This window comes from Bufo bufo, chromosome 6, assembly GCF_905171765.1.
Source record: "Bufo bufo chromosome 6, aBufBuf1.1, whole genome shotgun sequence".
NCBI lineage: Eukaryota > Metazoa > Chordata > Amphibia > Anura > Bufonidae > Bufo > Bufo bufo.
Genome location: NC_053394.1, coordinates 60,744,834 through 60,765,374, shown reverse-complemented (window position 1 = coordinate 60,765,374; position 20,541 = coordinate 60,744,834). Strand labels below are relative to the sequence as shown.

Here is a 20,541-nt window from a genome sequence, read left to right as displayed (position 1 = left end):
GTACTATATAGAAATTATATTATAGGTATATAACACCCCTGCCTCAGTTTTTTCGGCGGGCAACTGGTATATCACACCAGTTGCAATTAGTTGTTCCAATAGCGTTTGTCCTTCTGTATAGCTGCAGTATCGCTGCAGAACCGCCCACAACTGCTGCACAATACGAATGCCCTATGTATAAATTATATTATAGATGTTTCACACCCCTGCCTCAATCAGTTTTTTTGGGGGGCAACTGGTATATCACACTAGTTGCAATTAGTTGTTTCAATAGCGTTTGTCTCTCTGTATAGCTGCGGTATCCCTGCAGAACCGCACACAACGGCTGCACAATACAAATTTACTATATAGAAATAATATTATATGTATATCACACCCCTGCCTCATTTAGTTTCTTTGGGGGGCAACTGGTATATCCCACCAGTTGCAATTAGTTGTTCCAATAGCGTTTGTCCCTCTGTATTGCTGCGGTATCTCAGCAGAACCGCACACAACTGCTGCACAATACAAATGCACTATAAAGAAATTATATTATAGGTATATCACACCCCTGCCTCAATCATTTTTTTGGGGGGGCAACTAGTATATCACACCAGTTGCAATTAGTTGTTCCAATAGCGTTTGTCCCTCTGTATGGCTGCGGTATCTCAGCAGAACCGCACACAACTGCTGCACAATACAAATGCACTATATAGAAACTATATTATAAGTATATCACATCCCTGCCTCAATCCGTTTTTTTGGGGGGCAACTGGTATATCACACCAGTTGCAATTAGTTGTTCCAGTAGCGTTTTTTCCCTCTGTATAGCTGCGGTATCTCAGCAGAACCGCATACAACTGCTGCACAATACAAATGTACTATATAGAAATTATATTATAGGTATATCACACCCCTGCCTCAGTTTTTTACGGCGGGCAACTGGTATATCACACCAGTTGCAATTAGTTGTTCCAGTAGTGTTTGTCCCTCTGTATAGCTGCGGTATCTCAGCAGAACTGCACACAACTGTTGCACAATACAAATGCACTATAATATACTTTCTATGTTAGAAAGTATATTATAAGTATATCACACCCCTCAGTATGTCACACCAATCGATAGCACACCCATACCAGTCCTTAAAAGTACTTTTGTGGCCCTATTAGCTAGCGTTTGGTGTCCCTAACAGTCTGTCTCTGCTCCACACAGCAACATCTCACTACACCAGCAAAAGATTTTATGTAAAATGGCGGCCAGATCGGGTTTATTTATAGCGTCTCAATTGGCTGTGCTGTCCCACCTGACGGATGTGTCATGGGTCAAAGTTCGGCGCAATGCAAAATAATATGGTGCCGGCGGACATCGCCATATGTTCGGCGAATCACGAACGAGCAAAGTTCGCCGTAAATCGACCGCTGGGCAAACCGCAAGGCCATCTCTAGTAAGCATATAATAGTTAAAGCAACTTAATTCCAGCTAATTTGCAGGAGTATTATACTTTAAATACAGTAAAGTAGAAAAGAATTTCAATACAAGTTGAAACATAAAACAGTGTACACAAGTCAAATGTATACAATACAAGTTATTAAGTATAAGACAAGCAGTTTTCGAAGGAATTTAACTTATTAGTTGCACGTGCAAACATCCCTTAATGCCATTAATTGTTATTAACTTCTCTAATAATACTTTGAAGTGTAGGTACCCTTTCTTGTTTCCAACAGGAAGCAATTTTTATTCTGGTGGTAAAAATAATATGAGCAGTTATAGTTTGTAAGTGAAAAGGAAGATTGTTTAAGCCTATAGAAAGTAAAGCCAACAAAGAAGATGGCGGAATTTGTTGAGTACCCAGGTAAGATATAAGGCCAAAGACCTGTTTCCATAGCTTGAAAAGAACTGGAGAAAACCACCATATATGCATATAGGTGCCATTAGATGAGTGACATCTCCAGCGTTTGGGTGAGATATCTGGAAAGATGTTATTCAAGAAAACTGGTGTATAATTCCAAAAATTGAATATTTTTATAGCATTTTCAAAATGTGCTATATTTTTAGACATTATAGAGGTGATTGTAAAAGATTCAAGCCATTGATCGGATGTAATGGATAGTTGTAGTTCTAATTGCCATTTATTTTTTAAGTGGCTTAGAGGATCTACATATTGCTCTTTTAGAAACTGACATCCTCTGGAAATACCTCTATTACATAAGTTGTTAGATAGGATCCAGATTTTTAGTTTGAAATTATCAATGTTAGTGTTGGGGACCACATATGAACATAAAAGATGTCTAATCTGAAGTTATTTAAAGAAATCTTTTGTTGGTATGTTGAATTGATCTCTAAGAGAAGAAAAGCTAGCAAACACTTCTATTTAGAAAGACCTTCTGATTTCCACAGCGAGAGAGATAGTTTAGGTATAGCAATTTCACAAATATCTAGAGGAGAGTCTTGTAGTGTACGGGGTAATAAAGAGGCATTGTTTGGGGTGATTCTCCAAATATGGAATATTGCTTTGAGAGTTAGGAGATTGGTTGACATTGAAGTTTCAAAGAAAGCTATAGTAGTCAAATATTGTAAGAGCGTGTGGGTATGCATAATGTGTGATTCAATTTGAACCCATTTTTTAGATATGTCTTTGGAGAGGAGAGCTCTCATTTGATCTAGAATTATGGCTTGGTGATAGTGGTGAATAGAAGGCGTATTTATACCTCCCAAACTATTATGGAATATAAGAATAGAGGATTTGATTCTGGGTTTTCTTTCCCCCCATAAAAAATTGGAGATGAGGGAATTCAATTTAGCAGTATATGGTTTAGGAAGACAGATTGGGATGTTTCTCATGAAGTAGATGATCTTGGGAAATATATTCATTTTTATAGCTGCTTGTCGACCTAGCCAGGAGAGGTTTTGGAGTTTTAAGGATGATAAGCTAACTTTAATGGTGTCCAGTAGAGGGATAAAGTTATGTTTGCATAAATTAGATGTGGGATAGGCAAGTTTAAATCCTAGGTACGGTATGGAAGTTTTTGCCAAGGTGAAATCGAATATATTTTTAATATAAGAAAGGGTGGAGTTTGGAAGACCTAAACTTAGGATCTGCGATTTATTCATGTTGACTCTGTAATATGAGGCTGAGCTAAAGGAATTAATAATATAGTTAATAACTTCTAAGGCTGTCATAGGGTTAGATGTAATGATTATTACGTCGTCGGCGAATAGGTCAATACAGTGTTCTATGTGGCCAGTTTTGATCCCCGATATCAGAGGGGACGATCTAATATGTTCCGCAAAGGGCTCCAACACCATGGCAAAAATAAGAGAGGATAGGGGGCATCCTTGGCAGGTACCGTACCATTGGATATAGGGAAATGGCAGGAGAGGAAGCCAGATGAATAAACGAATGCAGAAAGCGTTGTATAGAGTGACCAAATTGCTGTCAGGAATGCACCTGAGATGCCAAGTTTTGTCAGGACAGCTCTGATGTAGTTCCAGTGCACTCTATCGAACGCGTTCTCCGCATCCAAGGATAGAAGCAGAGAAGGCGCCCGTGAGCTCCAAACCACATCCATCAGATCGATAAATCTGAGGACTGAAGATTTTTATGAAACCTATTTTGTCTTTATTTATAATTTTGGGTAAAATTTAAGCAAGTCTGCAAGCTAGGATTTTAGAAAATATTTTTAAGTCTGTATTTAGTAAGGATATAGGTCTAAAGTTTGAGGGTCTATCAGTAGATTTGTCGGGCTTGGGTAGGGTTATAATTAAAGCTTGAAGCATGTCAGTAGGTATGCGACCAAATTGTATAGTGTGGTGAAAAGTACGTTGGAAATAGGGGGTAAGTATGCTAGCATAATGTTTGTAGTACTCATTAGTCAGACCATCAGGACCCGGGGTTTAGTTTAGTTTTAGAGTTGAGATAGTTTGCAGTATTTCGTTCAGGGAAATTTCTTTGTTGAGAGTGTCTAGCTGACTATCAGTAATCTTAGGGAGGGATATGTGGTCAAGAAATGTATTGATATTTTCAGCTCTTGGGTGTGGGCCAGAGGAGGAATCTCTGAGATTGTATAATTCTCGATAGTATTTTGCAAATTCCTCAGAGATTTGTTTTGGATTAGGAATTTTATTGCCTTGACTATCAAGGATAAAGGGAATTCTAGATTTAACTTCCTTAGCTTTAATTCTTCTGGCTAGTTTATTAGCTTTGTTTCCTTGAATGTAATGGTTTGCTTTTATCCTACGTATTTGGAAATCATAATAGTTTTGGAGGGGTAGGTACAATTGGAAACTGACTTTTTATTTATTTCAGGAGGGTATCATTGTGAAATGTATTTTGGAATTCCTCTTCTAGTTTATTAATTTTGGCGGTTAGGGAATCTATGATTTCTGATCTTTTCTTTTTCTGAATAGAAACCATTTTTAGGAAATGACCCTATTATATACTTTATGGGCACCCCATAGGGTCGTGTCTGAGATCATGTTGTTGTCATTAATTTGAAAGAACTCCAATAGAGTTGATGTATTAGTCTTTTGTAAATTGGTATTGTTTAGGAGGGAATTATTTAGGCGCCAGGGAGAAGAATACGGGAAATTAAACTGTTCCTTTATATCTGAAGTAATAGGAGCGTGATCAGACCATATTATGGAAAGAATAGATACTTTCATTACTTTTTGTAAAAGCCATTTATCAGAAATAAATAAATCTGTTCTAGAATAAGATCTGTGAGGGTTTGAAAAAAAAATTGTGAAATCTTTCTCATTGACATGAAAAACTCTCCAAATGCCAAATAATCCTTCAGAATGAAGTAGGGTTTGACATTTTAATGGGGCTTCATCAGGATGCGAGGGTTTTTTGTCTAGCATAGGATCGGGAGTAATGTTAAAGTCTCCACATATTAGTAGCGATCCTTCTTCGATTTCTTCAGTTATATTTAGTACTTTTCTAATAAAACGTAGTTGGTTTAAATTGGGAGCATATACGTTTACTATTGTGTAAGCCTTATTGTTAAGGGAACAGACCAAGATGATAAATCTGCTCTCCTCATCAACAATCTGTTTATGCAGGTGAAATGCAATGTTATGTTTGAATCCTATAGTCACCTCTCTGTCATGCCTTGCCCTGTGAATGTGCGGAGATCTGCCAGGCTGGCTACACATGTCTGACTCTTCTCTTTGTTTTGGTTTGGGTTTGAGCTGGATCCACCTTCCCTCAGGTGTACTGGGTTGATTGATAGCGGGGCTATTTATTCCTCCTTCTCCCAGTGGCCTGTGCGGGTTATAGTTCATTCCTGTGGGCTTTGGATGTGTTGTGGATCGTCTGCTCCAGCTCAGCTGGTGTCTTTTATCTAGGCCTCTAGGGAGACGCTTGCTTCCTCCTGTTTGAAGAAGCAGGTCGCCTCTTCCCCTTTCCCTACTGCTCAGGGTTTTCCCAGGGTATATAGATTTAGGCACGAGGGCATGTGCATATCCACCATAAGGGTATGCACATGTGCACAGCAGTATAGAGAAAGCCTTAGGGATCGCTAGGAGGTGACCCTTTTCTCCCTAGCTTTTGGGCCTACTAAATTGTTCTGGTTGTTTTCCCTCTGTTTGGTTATTTCCCTGCTTACCTACCTACCGTGACACTCTCTTTTTGTGGACAGCATGGGAACAATAGATGTGAGGAAATTGTGGATTTTGTAAACGGTGGGAGTCAAGTTTGTTGAACTGGATCACACAAATTTCACACTTTTGCTTTTTTATTTCAGCCCATGTGAAAGATCTTTTAAAGGGGCTATTGAGTCCCTTCACATTAAATGATAGAATTTTGATACTCATTTTGTCCAAAAAGCGAAGGGTGCCAAGACACATGAAAAAACAACATTTGACATAAAATATAAAATATAACCTTGAAATGAGATATTAATATAGACGATAAGTCTCAAAAAATGTAACTGATGATTTTTCCTTGAGTTCCAGGAATTAAAGGTAGGGTGAGCTGATGTCTTCGGTTTCCTTAGATGGATACCTGGATCTTACTGAGTCGTTGACTTGCAGTTAGAAAACTGAGGAGAAAAAGCAAACAAACAGAACCACAAAAACCATAAAACATGTAGAAAGTCAAGTCTATAGATCATCTTCACGTTGTGGAGGGAGTGAAATAATGGATATAAAGCACTGGTAATAGTAAGTGTTGAGTTCTTCACGAGGGGAAATTAAGGTGATGTTTCTCACCAAGTAAGTGCATTATAAGCAGAACCTGCATATTGCAAGAAGGTAAAGAACATAGAAGGAAATTACACTAATTTCTTGGATGATGAGCCCACTTTTGTCCACTCTTGGGATAGTGGGGTATGTTTTTTCTTAGGTGGAGATCTAGTGGATGACTTGTTCTCTTCCTCTAGGTTTTCCAATTCCCAATTTTGATGGTTGCATCTGCCTCTTTTGGAGTAAGGAAAGTGTGCATAACTGCATTTCTGCGTACAATTAGTTTTACCGGAAAACCCCATTTGTAGGGAATATCATGTTGTCTCAGGATTTTAGTGCTGTTTGCAAACTCTCTGCGTCTTGACAGTGTGGCAGGAGACAGGTCTGAGAACAGAGATGGGATTTTTCTGGGAAAAAGTTTTCAAGAGAGTTTCTTTTACATGATAATAATGTAATCTTGCCAAGACATCACGTGGAATATGTACTGACAGGGTTTTGGGCTTGGGAATTCTGTGAGCCCTGTCTATTATTAGGTCCCTGTCTGATGAATCCGGCAGATATGCCACTATTAAATCTTTTAAATATTCCTGTAGTTGTGAATCTGGTACTGTCTCTGGTATATTTCTAAAGCGAACGTTGTTCCGCCTAGAGCGGTCTTCTAAATCAGCTAGTTTCAATTTGATAGTAGCGATTTCCTCTTCCATTGCATTATTAGAGTCCACAAGATTGTTATGGGCTGTAACAAATTCTTCCATTTTATCTTCTAAATGCGCAGTGCACTCACCTATTGCCACAATGTCCACATGTATAGCAGATATAGCTTGCAATAGCTTGTGTCAGGGCCAGATATTGGGAAAAATATTAGCGAAAACAATTATATTTTTTCCATAATTTATCCACACTTTGCCTATAAACGGTGTCTGCAGTGAATTGTCACATCTGTGCTGCAATAGCGCGTGTCAGGGCCAGATATTGTAAAAAATGTTAGCAAAAACAATTATATTTTTTCCATAATTTATCCACACTTTGCCTATAAACAGTGTCTGCAGTGAATTATCACATCTGCGCTGCAATTGTGTGTGTGTGTGTCAGGGCCAGATATTGTGAAAAATATTAGCGAAAACAATTATATTTTTTCTATATTTTATCCACATTTTTCATATAAACGGTCCCTTATAACATAACATTTATTTGAAGAAGGCGAGCATTAAGGGATGGGAAAGTGGCCGTGTTGCTGATGGTGCACGCAGAGGCCGTGGCCCTGGGCGTGGTGAAACTGTGCCTGCTGCCAGAGCACAAGAAAAACAATCATCCAAGATACCTAGCTTTATGTCCCAGTTTGCAGGGCGGCGCAGGACACCACTCTTGAAGTCAGCCTAGTGCGAGCAGGTGGTCGGTTGGATTGCTGCAGATAGTGCTTCCAGTCGGTTAAGCACCACCCTGTCTTCCACCAAGTCCAGTCTCAGTAGCCAGGAGTTTGGTCCACACAATCCTCACCCTGATCCTCCTTCCTCCCAACATTTACAGTCTGGCCAAACAAGTGATCACACACTCGGATATTCCGAGGACCTCTTTGCATCGCCATTAATTGATTTGGCCCTCTCGCCAAGCACGCTTGAAGAGGGACCTGAGATCTTGTGCCCCGATTCCCAACCTCTTGAGCATCCAGAGTCACAAGAACATGACGCTGGGGAGCGGCAATTTGTGTTTAATGAGGTGGATGATAATGAGACATAGTTGCCAATGACTCAACCGCAATTATTGTCTCAAGAGGTTGAGGAAGAGGATGAAACACAGTTGTCAATCACTGAGGTTGTGGTTAGGTCAACAAATCAGGAGGATGATCAGAGTGAGAAAGTGGAAGAGGAGGTGCTAGACAACGAGGTCACTGACCCAACCTGGGACGGTGGCAACAAGTCGAGCAAGGACAGCAGTACAGAGGGGTAGGGATCTGCAGCACTGCAACAGGCTGAAAGAGGCAGTGGGGTGGCAAAAGGTAGAAGGCGGGCACCACCGAACAGGCCCACAACTGTTCCACGGAGCACACCCTTGCGTAAATCTCCCTTGCCAAGGCAGTATGGTGCTTTTTTGAGGAAAGTGCGGACGACAAAAAATAGTAGTTTGCAAACTGTGCCACACCAAAATGAGCCGGGGTGTGAACACTAGCAACCTCACCACCACCAGCATGATCCGCCACATGGCATCAAAGCACCCTAATAGGTGAGCCGAACGCCTGGGTCCACAATCTGTGTCTGCGGGTCACACCACTGCCTTTTCTTCCCCTGTGTTACGTGCTGGCCAATCCCCTATACAAGACCAGACCCGGATGCCTCTCGCCCTGCACCTGGACCTTTGCAAGCACTATCAGCAACCACATCCACTTCCCTGTCCCAGCGCAGCGTCCAAATGTCATTACCCCAGGCATTTGAACGCAAGCGCAAATACCCAGCCACCCACCCACAGGCCATTGCACTAAATGCGCAGCTTTCCAAATTACTGGCCCTGGAAATGTTGCCATTTAGGCTTGTAGACACTGAGGCCTTCCGCAGCCTGATGTCGGTGGCCGTCCCTCGTTACGCAGTCCCCAGCCACTATTTTTCAAGGTGTGCCGTGCCAGCCTTACACCAACATGTGTCCCTTAACACCACACGTGCCCTGACCAACGCAGTTACTGGGAAGTTCGACCTAACCACGGACACATGGACAAGTGCTTTCGGCCAGGGACACTACATTTCCCTGACGGCACACTGGGTAAATGTTGTGGAGGCCGGGAGCGACTCATACCCTGCGAAGGCACAGGTGCTACCGACACCAAGGATTGCGGGCCCCAATTCCATCAGGGTTTCCACCACCACCTATGTTAGTGGCTCCAACCCCCACTTCTCCTCCTCCACTTCCACCTCTGAAGTATCCGCGTTCAGCACCAGTCAGTCATCAGTTGGTAGCTGGAAGCAGTGTAGCACTGCAGTGGGGAATCTGCCTAGGTGACGAACAGCACACCGCCGCAGAGCTGTGGCAGGGGATAAGAGACCAGACTGAGCTGTGGCTCTCGACACTCAACCTAGAACCAGGCATTGTTGTGTCTGATAATGGCCGCAACTTGGTGGCGGCTTTGGAGCTGGGCAACCTTAGACACATCCCATGCCTTGCCCACGTATTCAACCTTGTGGTTCAGCAGTTTCTAAAAACATACCCCAATTTGCCTGAGCTACTGGTGGAGGTGTGCCGCGGGTGTGCACATTTCCACAAGTCACCGACCACTTTAGCCGGTCTGTCAACGCTGCAGCAGCACTAGAAATTGCCAGCTCACCGGCTGTTGTGCAATGTGAGCATGCGCTGGAACTCCATGTTCCATATGTTGGCCAGGCTTTGTGAGCAGCAGAGGGCAGTGGTAGAATATCAGCTGTAACATGGTCGTTGCCTTTCCAGTCAGCTTCCGCTATTCACAAGCGAGGAGTGGGCATGGATGTCTGACCTCTGTGAGGTTTTACGCAACTTTGCAGATTCAACACAGATGGTGAGCGTCGATAACCCTATTATCAGCGTCACCATCGCACTTCTGTGTCTTCTCAAACACTCATTGCTCACACTTAACGACGACGCTGTGCATGTGGAAGAGGTGGAAATGGGGGAAGACATTACACAGGTTGATGATAGCCAGACCACCCTAAGTTCGTCTTCTCACCGCAAATTGGAGGCTGAAGAGGAGGAGCAGGAGACGGTTGCCTCAGCTACAGAGGGTGTTCTTTCTGCGTGGGTGGCAGAAGAGGAGGAAGAGGATGAGGAGATTGGGAGTGATCCTCCTGATGACAACAGCGAAGTCTCGCCTGTTGGTACTCTGGCACACATGGCTGACTTTATGTTAGGCTGCCTTTCCCGCGATCCGCGCGTTATACGCATTTTAAACAAAACGGATTACTGGTTGTTCACCCTTCTCGACCACCGCTACAAAGAGAACTTCTCATCTCTCATTCCTCTGGTGGAGAGGACGAGAAAAGTGGTGCAATACCAGAAGATCCTTGTTGGAAAATTGCTCCAAAAATTTCCATCTGACAATGCTGGCGGCAGAGTCCGTACTTCCTTGGCCAATCGAGGAGGGGAGACAAGGGGAACACACAGCAGTTCCAACAGAGGCAGGAAAACACTCTCCAAAGCCTGGGACAGTTTAATGACACCCCGCCAGCAACCTTACCCTGATGTGCGGCCTACTGCCACAAGGACAGAAAAATTTTGGAAGATGGTGAAGGAGTACATAGCAAACCGTGTCAGCATCCTCAATGATCCCTCAGTGCCTTACTGGGTGTCCAAGCTGGACACGTGTCACGAACTTGCGCTCTACGCTTTGGAGGTGCTGGCCTGACCTGCCGCCAGTGTTTTTTATGAGCGTGTATTTAGTGCTGCTGGTGGTGTATCAACCTGTCAACTGAAAATGCTGACAGGTTGACTCATATAAAAATTAACAAGGCCTGGATTGACCATGACTTTTCGACTCCACCAGAGGAATGCTGATGAACATAAAGGCACTTTACATGTGTTGTTTTTAATGTAGTTAATAGACTGTATTCCCATGTTTCCCTTCCACCTCCTCTTACTCTTCCGTCATATCAACATGCATTGCTTATTTGTCACATATAATGCCCTCGCATATATGTCCTTCGAATAAAATTTTTTTTAGAGGGTCCGCTCACCATTAGGCCCTCAGATCTAATTTTTTACAGGGTCCGCTCACCAGCAGGCCCTCACATATAATTTTTTAGAGGGTCCGCTCACCAGCAGGCCCTTACATATACTTTTTTAGAGGGTCCACTCCCCAGCAGGCCCTCACATCTAATTTTTTACAGGGTCCGCTCACCAGCAGGCCCTCACATATAATTATTTACAGAGTCCGCTCACCTGCAGGCCCGCAAATCAAATCTTTTACAGGGTCAGCTTACCTGCAGGCCCGCAACTCAAATCTTTTAAAGGGTCAGCTCATCTGCAGGCCCAAACCTAAAGTCTTTTACAGTGTCAGCTCAACTGCAGGCCCGCAACTCAAATATTTTACAGGGTCAGCTCACCTGCAGGTCCGCAAATCAAATCTATTACAAGGTCAGCTCACCTGCAGGCCCGCAACTCAATGTGAATGAGGCCCTTCTTTATGTGATATACAGGTTGTATCGGAGTGCCTCTTCCTTGAAATTTTTGGCAGCACCTGCACTATATACAAGTAAATATACAGGAAAGAATGTTTTCAATCAAGTTTTCCTATAAAATCTATTTTTTACTTTGGTTTTGTGCGTAAAACCTTAATTAGATTGTGCGCCTGGTGATCACTTTAAGGCCCTTTAAGCAGCATCAGCAGCAGCATGGTGATAAAAATTAGTGGCAAGGTGACATTGTGTGGAGATGGCAGCATGAGGAGGCCACATAGTGGCACAATGACTGAGTCTGGATAAAAGACTAAGGCCACAGATTGTTTAGAAAGATGCAGATGGAAAGAATCTGTGGAGCTGTATCACGGTCACCTGCAGATTAATGCAGACCAGGGGCGTAGCTATAGGGGAAGCTGCAGATTTGGGTCCCTGACTCAGAAGGGGCCCATCCATGAGAAGGAGGACTAAAGGATTTTGTCAGGGCCCCCTCAACAGTATTACACAATGAAATTATATACAGTGATAGTATAGACAGTGTATAAAACTGATGGAACAGCTGCCGGCCATGGTCAAAAAAATTACTGTGGGATGGAGCCCCATTCAAAAATTTGCTCTGGGGCCGAGTCATTTCTAGCTACGCCACTGATGCAGCCCACCCAACCCAGTTGGGTTTATCGATTCCAAAACCTTAATTAAATTGTGGGCCTGGTGATCACTTTAAGGCCTTTTAAGCAGCATCAGCATTAGCATGGTGATAAAAATGAGTGACAAGGTGAAATGGTGTGGAGATGGCAGCATGAGGAGGCCACATAGTGGCACAATGACTGAGTCTGGATAAAAGACTAAGGCCACAGATTGTTGAGAAAGATGCAGATGGAAACAAATCTGTAGAGCTGTATGACGGTCACCTGCAGATTAATGCAGCCATCAAAATCAAGTTGGGTTTGTTGTTTCCACCTCAGCTCACCAGCAGGCCCTCACCTAAAATCTTTTACTGGGTCAGCTCACCTGCAGGCCCACAACTCAAATCTTTTACAGGGTCAGCTCAGCTGAAGGCCCTCAACTTAAATCTTTTACAGGGTCAGCTCACATGCAGGCCCTCGCATAGAATTTTTTAGAGGGTTAGCTCAGCTGCAGGCCCTCGCATATAATGTTTTACAGGGTCAGCTCACCAGCATGCCCAAACCTACAATCTTTTACAGGGTCAGCTCACCTGCAGGCCCGCAACTCAAATATTTTACAGTGTTAGCTCATCTGCAGGCCCACAACTCATGCTGCCTTGCTTTGAAGTAACTCCAACATTAAACAAATCGCAGCCAATAATGTGTGATAATGCAACAACAAACACCAATTTGAGAGCACACATATTCAAAATATCAAATTTTATTATATACCATGATTACTTTTAGACACAATAAAACCCATAAGTGACAGATTATGCAGGAGAGAATATGGAAACAATGTGTGTCCCCCGATTGCACTGAACTGGTAAGGACACAAAGGCAATAACATCAAATTATAACCATCATGGTTAAGTAACAACAAACACTGCCCGAATCCTACACCCACCCAGCATCCATCAATAACACTCAAACTCAGAGGGCACAATGCCTAACTGTGTAATAGAGACAAGTGCCTGCACCCCCGGCCGGGAATGCTAACAGCAAGTCCCCAACACACTATTACTCTTGAGTAGCCTAATAGCATAAACATACATGGACACAACTGTGGGGATACCAACCAGTGATCAGGAGACACACTACCCCGATGTTATTGCCTTTGTGTCCTTACCAGTTCAGTGCAATCGGGGGACACACATTGTTTCCATATTCTCTCCTGCATAATCTGTCCCTAATGGGTTTTATTGTGTCTAAATGTAATCTTGCTTTGAAGTAGTAGCCTTAGCAGTTTATCAGGCTCCCTCTCCGAAATCGAACAATGATTCCCCGTTACCTGTGGTCACCATGTTAGGCGCATAAAAGAACATTGAAAGTTGATAGGGAAGATATCCAAAATGATTGTGGACGTCACGGGGACGTGCGATCAGGCAGAAGTTATCTAGAGTCAACAAAGCAGCAGCAGGGCCTCTCCTGTATAACGTTTCCTCATCCAAAATACCGCAGTGACATTCCCTGTAATTTTTTATTACTCATTCCAATAACAGGGCATCTTAAGAGTCCTGTATTGTTATTTATTGTCACTACCTCCACGAGTCGGGAGTGTGTGATTTGCGCGCCACCCGCTTGCCTTCCTTGGATGTGGTAGCCATTTCTCAGGCTCCCTCTCCGGAATCAAACACTGATTCCACGTTACCCGTAGTTTACAATGGTTTTGAGCTAACAATTACATCAAAAGTTGATAGCCCAGACATCCGAATGGATCGTCGCCGTCTTGGGGACGTGCCATCCGCCCCAGGTTAACTAGAGATATCAAAGCGGCAGCAGGCCACCGCCCATAATGTTTTAGATGGTCAGATCAGCAGGCCCTTGCTCCTAATGTTTTTGAGGGTCACAAGCAGGCCATCAATCATAATTTTTAAAGGGTGTGTATGATGCCCTCCTTTTTGTGTATCGGAGTGCCTCTTCCTTGTAATTTTTTGCAGCACTTGCTCTTTTTATACAAGTAAATATTCAGGAAAGAATGTTTTCTATCAATTTTTAATCTAAAATAGTTTTTTTCCCCTTTGTTTTGTGCGTATTATTGCCATTATGTAAAAGTGGCGTACTTTTTGGAAAACATAGTTCTCAGCAGCGACCAGAGAGTCCAAGATGCATCCATACATCCTCCCCATGTTGTCACAGAACCATTTTGGTGGTGTTACCAACAATTTCTGACATTTTCTTATGAACCAGGCACCCTTCCCTATTGAGAGCAGGGGGTACCTGGTTTAATGCTCGGGTTCTCCCATTGACTTCCATTATACTCGGGTGCTTGGTCGAGCACCCGAATATCACGATGTGTTCGGCCCGAGAACCCAAGCACTACGGTGCTCGATCAACACTAGTAAAGGTCTATCATCAGGTTAGACAATCACTAGCTGACTGCAACACTCCACACCCCCACTGGTAATTTTTCTGCAGTAGCTCTGGTGCTGTAAATCGGTGTTGGAACTACACAGCACTATCCATTCTGTAGTGGGGATGGTTACTGAGAGCAGAACTGCAGTAACCAGCTCCATCCACTACAGAATAGATGGAACTACTGTATGAAGTTCTGGCACCAAGCTATCGCAGACTAACTAATTGGTACGTGTACAGAGTGCTGGACCCCCACCAATCAGATATTGATGGCTTATCCTTAGGATAGGCAATCACTTTTAAAATCCTGGACAACCAGTTTGACCATACATATTGTTTGATATTAGTCAGTGAATAGGTTTATGTGTGTAGTAGATACTACTATTGAAACTTTTTGAAGGGTGTACCCTTCCAGTACATTGTTACAATGGTTTCCTCCTCCATTCCTAATGTATAATACATACTTGGAGTGAGGACAACTCTCGTCTCGAGCTATCTGGAGGCCCCCTTCAAACGTAGTAGCCACATACTCTGTCTACATTACAAAGTTGTTAACTTCAAGGAAATGAAAGATCAGCAGACATATAGGAAACATACCATGAAGTCTTTTCTTTGGCTTGAATTTTATGCATGGTCTCTATGTCCGTCATATGTCAGTATTCATGAGATTAAAGTTGCTGTAATATCCCACCGTTGTCAGCCTCGGTGCACTATGATCCTCTCGACCGTCACAAATAAATGAGTGCCAGATTCTCTTGATAAATTTGTAACTAGATTCAGTGGAGCTTTGCTTCATACTTCCTCATTTTGGTATGTTAATGATTAAGTGAACCCAAACTAATTCTATCATGAATGGAGCTCTATTTAATCTACTTGTCGGTTTTGCTGTAAATTTAATTCCTGGTAAATCTCTACTGTCTCAGTTGGTGTTTCTTCTAATTACAACAAAATAATAATCTAAAAAATTTGAGCTGACTGGCTTATCTACCGTGGACCTTATCATAGTGCCAGGTAGGAGTGTGTAAGCGAATTGCTTTGACAATGAACAGTGCTATTCAGATGGTAATAGTAGAGCCCTCCATCTTCAGTGTATGCGCTAGCCCATACAAAATTATGTGAGAGTCATTTTATTGTGTGTGTCCACACCTCTGATTTGGTACCCCACTCGAAGATGGCACAGTAATTGAAGTGGACACAGCAGAGTTTAAATGAAAATAACTTTACTCCGACTGTGGCACCATGTGTAATGGTTACTGACATTGACACTTGGATTAGTGGTACAGGCTCAACTGGGTACAACTGGTGGCTACAATTAATGGCACACAGCTTGGCAGTTACAGGCTCTAATGGAAACACCATTTTTTGGGTTACAATTTCTATTAGGCATACCACTTAACTGTTACATCCTCTGTGGGACTCGCCAGATAAATCATGGTATATAGTAACTATTGGCACTCTCTGGTTACTTGGTCACTGTTACAGGCAAGGGTGACTCAGCTTCCAAACATGCCACAGTACAGGACCACACTGGAAGTGTGGTAAGAAAGCAGTCCAGTTCCAGGTGAAGGAGCTGGAAGTTGTTTGCAACTGGTCCTCAGGAACTACTGACTCACAGATCTCCTCCAGATGTTCACTGTCATGTTTGTATAATCTATTACTTGTCTCACACTTTTCAGGTTCTCTGTACAATCCCAACATTTGCAACAAAAATGTCCAGTTAACTCCACCGGTGCTTCAACAGTTCAAGAGCACAGCAACAAGTGGAGAGTTAGTTAAAAGTAAAAATTGTCAAAGGTCACATTTACTAACAGGGTGTATACTGTTTTTGTTGTGACTATGTGGCTGCTAATTCAACAGTTAATCATTCCAAAAATATTTGCTGTTGTAACACAGACCATTAGGATCCAAAACTTTTTCAAAAATACAGAAAAGCTTTCACATGATCCAAATGAAAGCATAATTCAGGTAATATATTTCTCTATGACAAAGTCTCAGTAAATGGATTGGACATGCACAGCTAGTGACTGGTTGACTGGCCCACCAGAGTACCAAGAGGGTTCTCTGGTGGGCCCATGTTCTGGTACCATAGTGGGCTCCAAAGGACCAGGAGAAAAAAAAAACATTTGGAGCTGCCTTTGGAGATAATCACTTCCCACCAGGGTCTATTGCTTTAAATCAAAACCTATTAGACTTTATTGGCAATACAGGGGTTGAACCCCTCCCAAAATTTTTTCCTCTAGTAGGCACCAGGAATCTCAGTCCAACACTGGCTAGTGATGTCACTCGCCATTGCTAGTTTGCCACCATTCTGAAGATATGTTAAGGAAAAGGAGTTGCAAGAGTTGGATTAGTATTTTTTTTTTATGTATACCAACTAATCTTTAGTCAAGGCTGAGGCTGGGGGTAGAATTACGGATTGTGACAAACAATTTGGTCACCGATACAGCTTCAATAGGCATTTTGACTTCATAGACTATTAAATGGTAAATATGCCCAGTTATAATGTGATAAGTCCCATACTCAAGTGATGAAAAACTAGGTAGAGTTCAGTTTAGACAGTGGGCTGAAATACTCTGTGGGAGCAACTTTAGGACCAATAGTTACTACTGATGTTTCCCTTAATTTTAGGTCAGTGTATAAATGTAAAATGGCTTCACTAGCTTTATTAGGATAAATGAATCAGTCACTAATGAAGTGCAAAGTGCTATAATTCACATTATTGTTCACTTGCTAATGATGATTCAGCATTCACCTATCTGACTGCAAAAAGGACTGCAGTCTTGTGGTTAACACCATTGACATACCTTAAGGAACGTCAATCCAACACAGGGAATTAGGTACAACTGGCCTCAATGAGTTTTACTCATAGTCCACATGACAAACAGGTGGTCACATCTCATCGTATACCCCGCAGTTCTACTAGTAAGTATTCCTATACAGCAGAAGTCTTATATATATATACACTGCGTGCAGAATTATTAGGCAAATGAGTATTTTGACCACATCATCCTCTTTATGCATGTTGTCTTACTCCAAGCTGTATAGGCTCGAAAGCCTACTACCAATTAAGCATATTAGGTGATGTGCATCTCTGTAATGAGAAGGGGTGTGGTCTAATGATATCAACACCCTATATTAGGTGTGCATAATTATTAGGCAACTTCTTTTCCTTGGGCAAAATGGGTCAAAAGAAGGACTTGACAGGCTCAGAAAAGTCAAAAATAGTGAGATATCTTGCAGAGGGATGCAGCACTCTTAAAATTGCAAAGCTTCTGAAGCGTGATCATCGAACAATCAAGCGTTTCATTCAAAATAGTCAACAGGGTCGCAAGAAGCGTGTGGAAAAACCAAGGTGCAAAATAACTGCCCATGAACTGAGAAAAGTCAAGCGTGCAGCTGCCAAGATGCCACTTGCCACCAGTTTGGCCATATTTCAGAGCTGCAAAATCACTGGAGTGCCCAAAAGCACAAGGTGTGCAATACTCAGAGACATGGCCAAGGTGAGAAAGGCTGAAAGACGACCACCACTGAACAAGACACACAAGCTGAAACGTCAAGACTGGGCCAAGAAATATATCAAGACTGATTTTTCTAAGGTTTTATGGACTGATGAAATGAGAGTGAGTCTTGATGGGCCAGATGGATGGGCCCGTGGCTGGATTGGTAAAGGGCAGAGAGCTCCAGTCCAACTCAGACGCCAGCAAGGTGGAGGTGGAGTACTGGTTTGGGCTGGTATCATCAAAGATGAGCTTGTGGGGCCTTTTCGGGTTGAGGATGGAGTCAAGCTAAACTCCCAGTCCTACTGCCAGTTTCTGGAAGACACCTTCTTCAAGCAGTGGTACAGGAAGAAGTCTGCATCCTTCAAGAAAAACATGATTTTCATGCAGGACAATGCTCCATCACACGCGTCCAAGTACTCCACAGCGTGGCTGGCAAGAAAGGGTATAAAAGAAGAAAATCTAATGACATGGCCTCCTTGTTCACCTGATCTAAACCCCATTGAGAACCTGTGGTCCATCATCAAATGTGAGATTTACAAGGAGGGAAAACAGTACACCTCTCTGAACAGTGTCTGGGAGGCTGTGGTTGCTGCTGCACGCAATGTTGATGGTGAACAGATAAAAACACTGACAGAATCCATGGATGGCAGGCTTTTGAGTGTCCTTGCAAAGAAAGGTGGCTATATTGGTCACTGATTTGTTTTTGTTTTGTTTTTGAATGTCAGAAATGTATATTTGTGAATGTTGAGATGTTATATTGGTTTCACTGGTAAAAATAAATAATTGAAATGGGTATATATTTGTTTTTTGTAAGTTGCCTAATAATTATGCACAGTAATAGTCACCTGCACACACAGATATCCCCCTAAAATAGCTAAAACTAAAAACAAACTAAAAACTACTTCCAAAAATATTCAGCTTTGATATTAATGAGTTTTTTGGGTTCATTGAGAACATGGTTGTTGTTCAATAATAAAATTAATCCTCAAAAATACAACTTGCCTAATAATTCTGCACTCCCTGTATGTGTGTGTATATATATATATATAATTTATTTTTTTATAACTGGCCATGCATCTCTATAGTGTAGTGGTTAAGGTTCTTGGCTGTAATGTAGAAGGTTGTGAGTTCAAATCCCGCCAGAAGCTTTTCATAAATAGAGGCTAAATTAGATTTAAATACACTGGGTGTCCCAAAGCACTGACTCCATATATGGACATAGCTATATATAGAGTCAGAGCAGGTACTCCTAAGCTGAACTAGAGTACCGACACCCTCCCCTCTTCAGAGCAGGGGGTACCTGGTTTAATGCTTGGGTTCTCCCAAGCAAAGTGTTCTACTCGAGCACACAAGCACTTTGGTGCTCGATCAACACTAACTAAAATGATACTAATATATAGAGGGGGTTAACCATATTTCACAATTGATTTATGTACTGAGTTTGGTTCTGGTGCTCTATTTATGTCATGAGTTTAGTTCCGTCATGATGAGGTAAATTACAAACCAGGATAATCACTACCCTGATTTTACAACCCAGGCCTTTTACTATACTCAAGATCCTATATGTTATTCTGGATTGCTATTTTCACCTTCCCTTTCATATAAAACTCACACAAGTACTAAACACCTTTACCATTACTGAATCATATATGAAAGATATAGTTTTATACATACAGTAGCTATTCTCCAATATGTGACTATGGTAAAAGTTCTATTAAAAGTACAATTTTTGTAATCTAGGTTATATACACATTTCATAATAGATGAATCCTAGAAATACATAGCAAAATGCTTTGTTCCATAGTCTGGAATCTACTGACGTTTCAAAATGCAAAAATAAGCTCCTGCCTATGCAGCTGCTAGACACTCACATCCTATTGTACCAGGAGCCCAATTACACAGTACTAGTTGTTGACATAGCCTAACTGAGTCACACACATGAAGACAAGGCCTTTTATATGTATTAGGGCCTATGAACGTCATAGAGGAGAGTGCTCTGCTTGGAAGCAACTTCTATGAGCCAGAATGCTCTTGCAGGTTTGCACCATCCAGGTATTATGTTATCTGAATGGTCAGCATGTAGTAGTGTCCACAGCTTCAAAAACAGCATGGTTATAAAATCTTCTTTATATGGCGTAGGGGGAAGGACACACTGTTCTAATAGCAAATTGAATATGATACTTCAGCCCTATGAACATTATATACCTCATACAGCATCAACTAAGGCAAATACTTTTACCATTAAGTGAGCAAAACAGTTTTTGCTCAGACTAGAAATTTTAGATTAATGATAGGAAGAAAAATGAAAATCTATTTATTGAAGGCAGCAACTGGAATCTGACCTTGATACATAAACTTTCATGTCATTGCATTGTATTGTGTTCTTTGAAAAGTGTGTTTTTTAGACACTGTTCTGTTTCTGGTTTTGTTCTGTTGGACTGTCTATAGACGTTTTGTTGAGTCATTCTTCTTTAGGACCAACTTGTGGCACAATTGATGTTTTTCTGATAATTTTACTTAGTAGTCATCTACAGAAAAAGGTTTTATAGCAGGACTATGAATGAACTGGTTCTGTGGGCCGTTCCCTACAGGCTACGGTAAAAATATCACAGTGCACTTAGATATAAGTTTTTAGATCAACAAGGTGGGAAAAAATAATCAGAAATGCTTCACAGTATAGTGATTTAGTTATTGTTTGTGTTGATGATCCTTTAGATTATTTTACCATTG

General features: G+C 42.0%; 1 protein-coding gene across 5 annotated transcripts in view; it reads right to left on the bottom strand.

Annotated features, from left to right (window-relative positions):
- BLNK (B cell linker) overlaps positions 1 to 20,541 on the bottom strand; it is a 309,580-nt gene that overhangs the window by 166,796 nt on the left and 122,243 nt on the right. For 2 of the 5 annotated variants that reach the window (XM_040434773.1, XM_040434775.1), the window contains exon 1: positions 14,909 to 15,054. The exons of the other annotated variants lie outside the window; for them this stretch is intronic. In XM_040434773.1, the coding sequence (XP_040290707.1) occupies positions 14,909 to 14,961 (53 nt within the window). In that variant the 5' untranslated portion in view covers positions 14,962 to 15,054. Of the gene's footprint in view, positions 1 to 14,908; positions 15,055 to 20,541 lie in introns of those variants that run through there. 5 annotated transcript variants of the gene reach the window in all.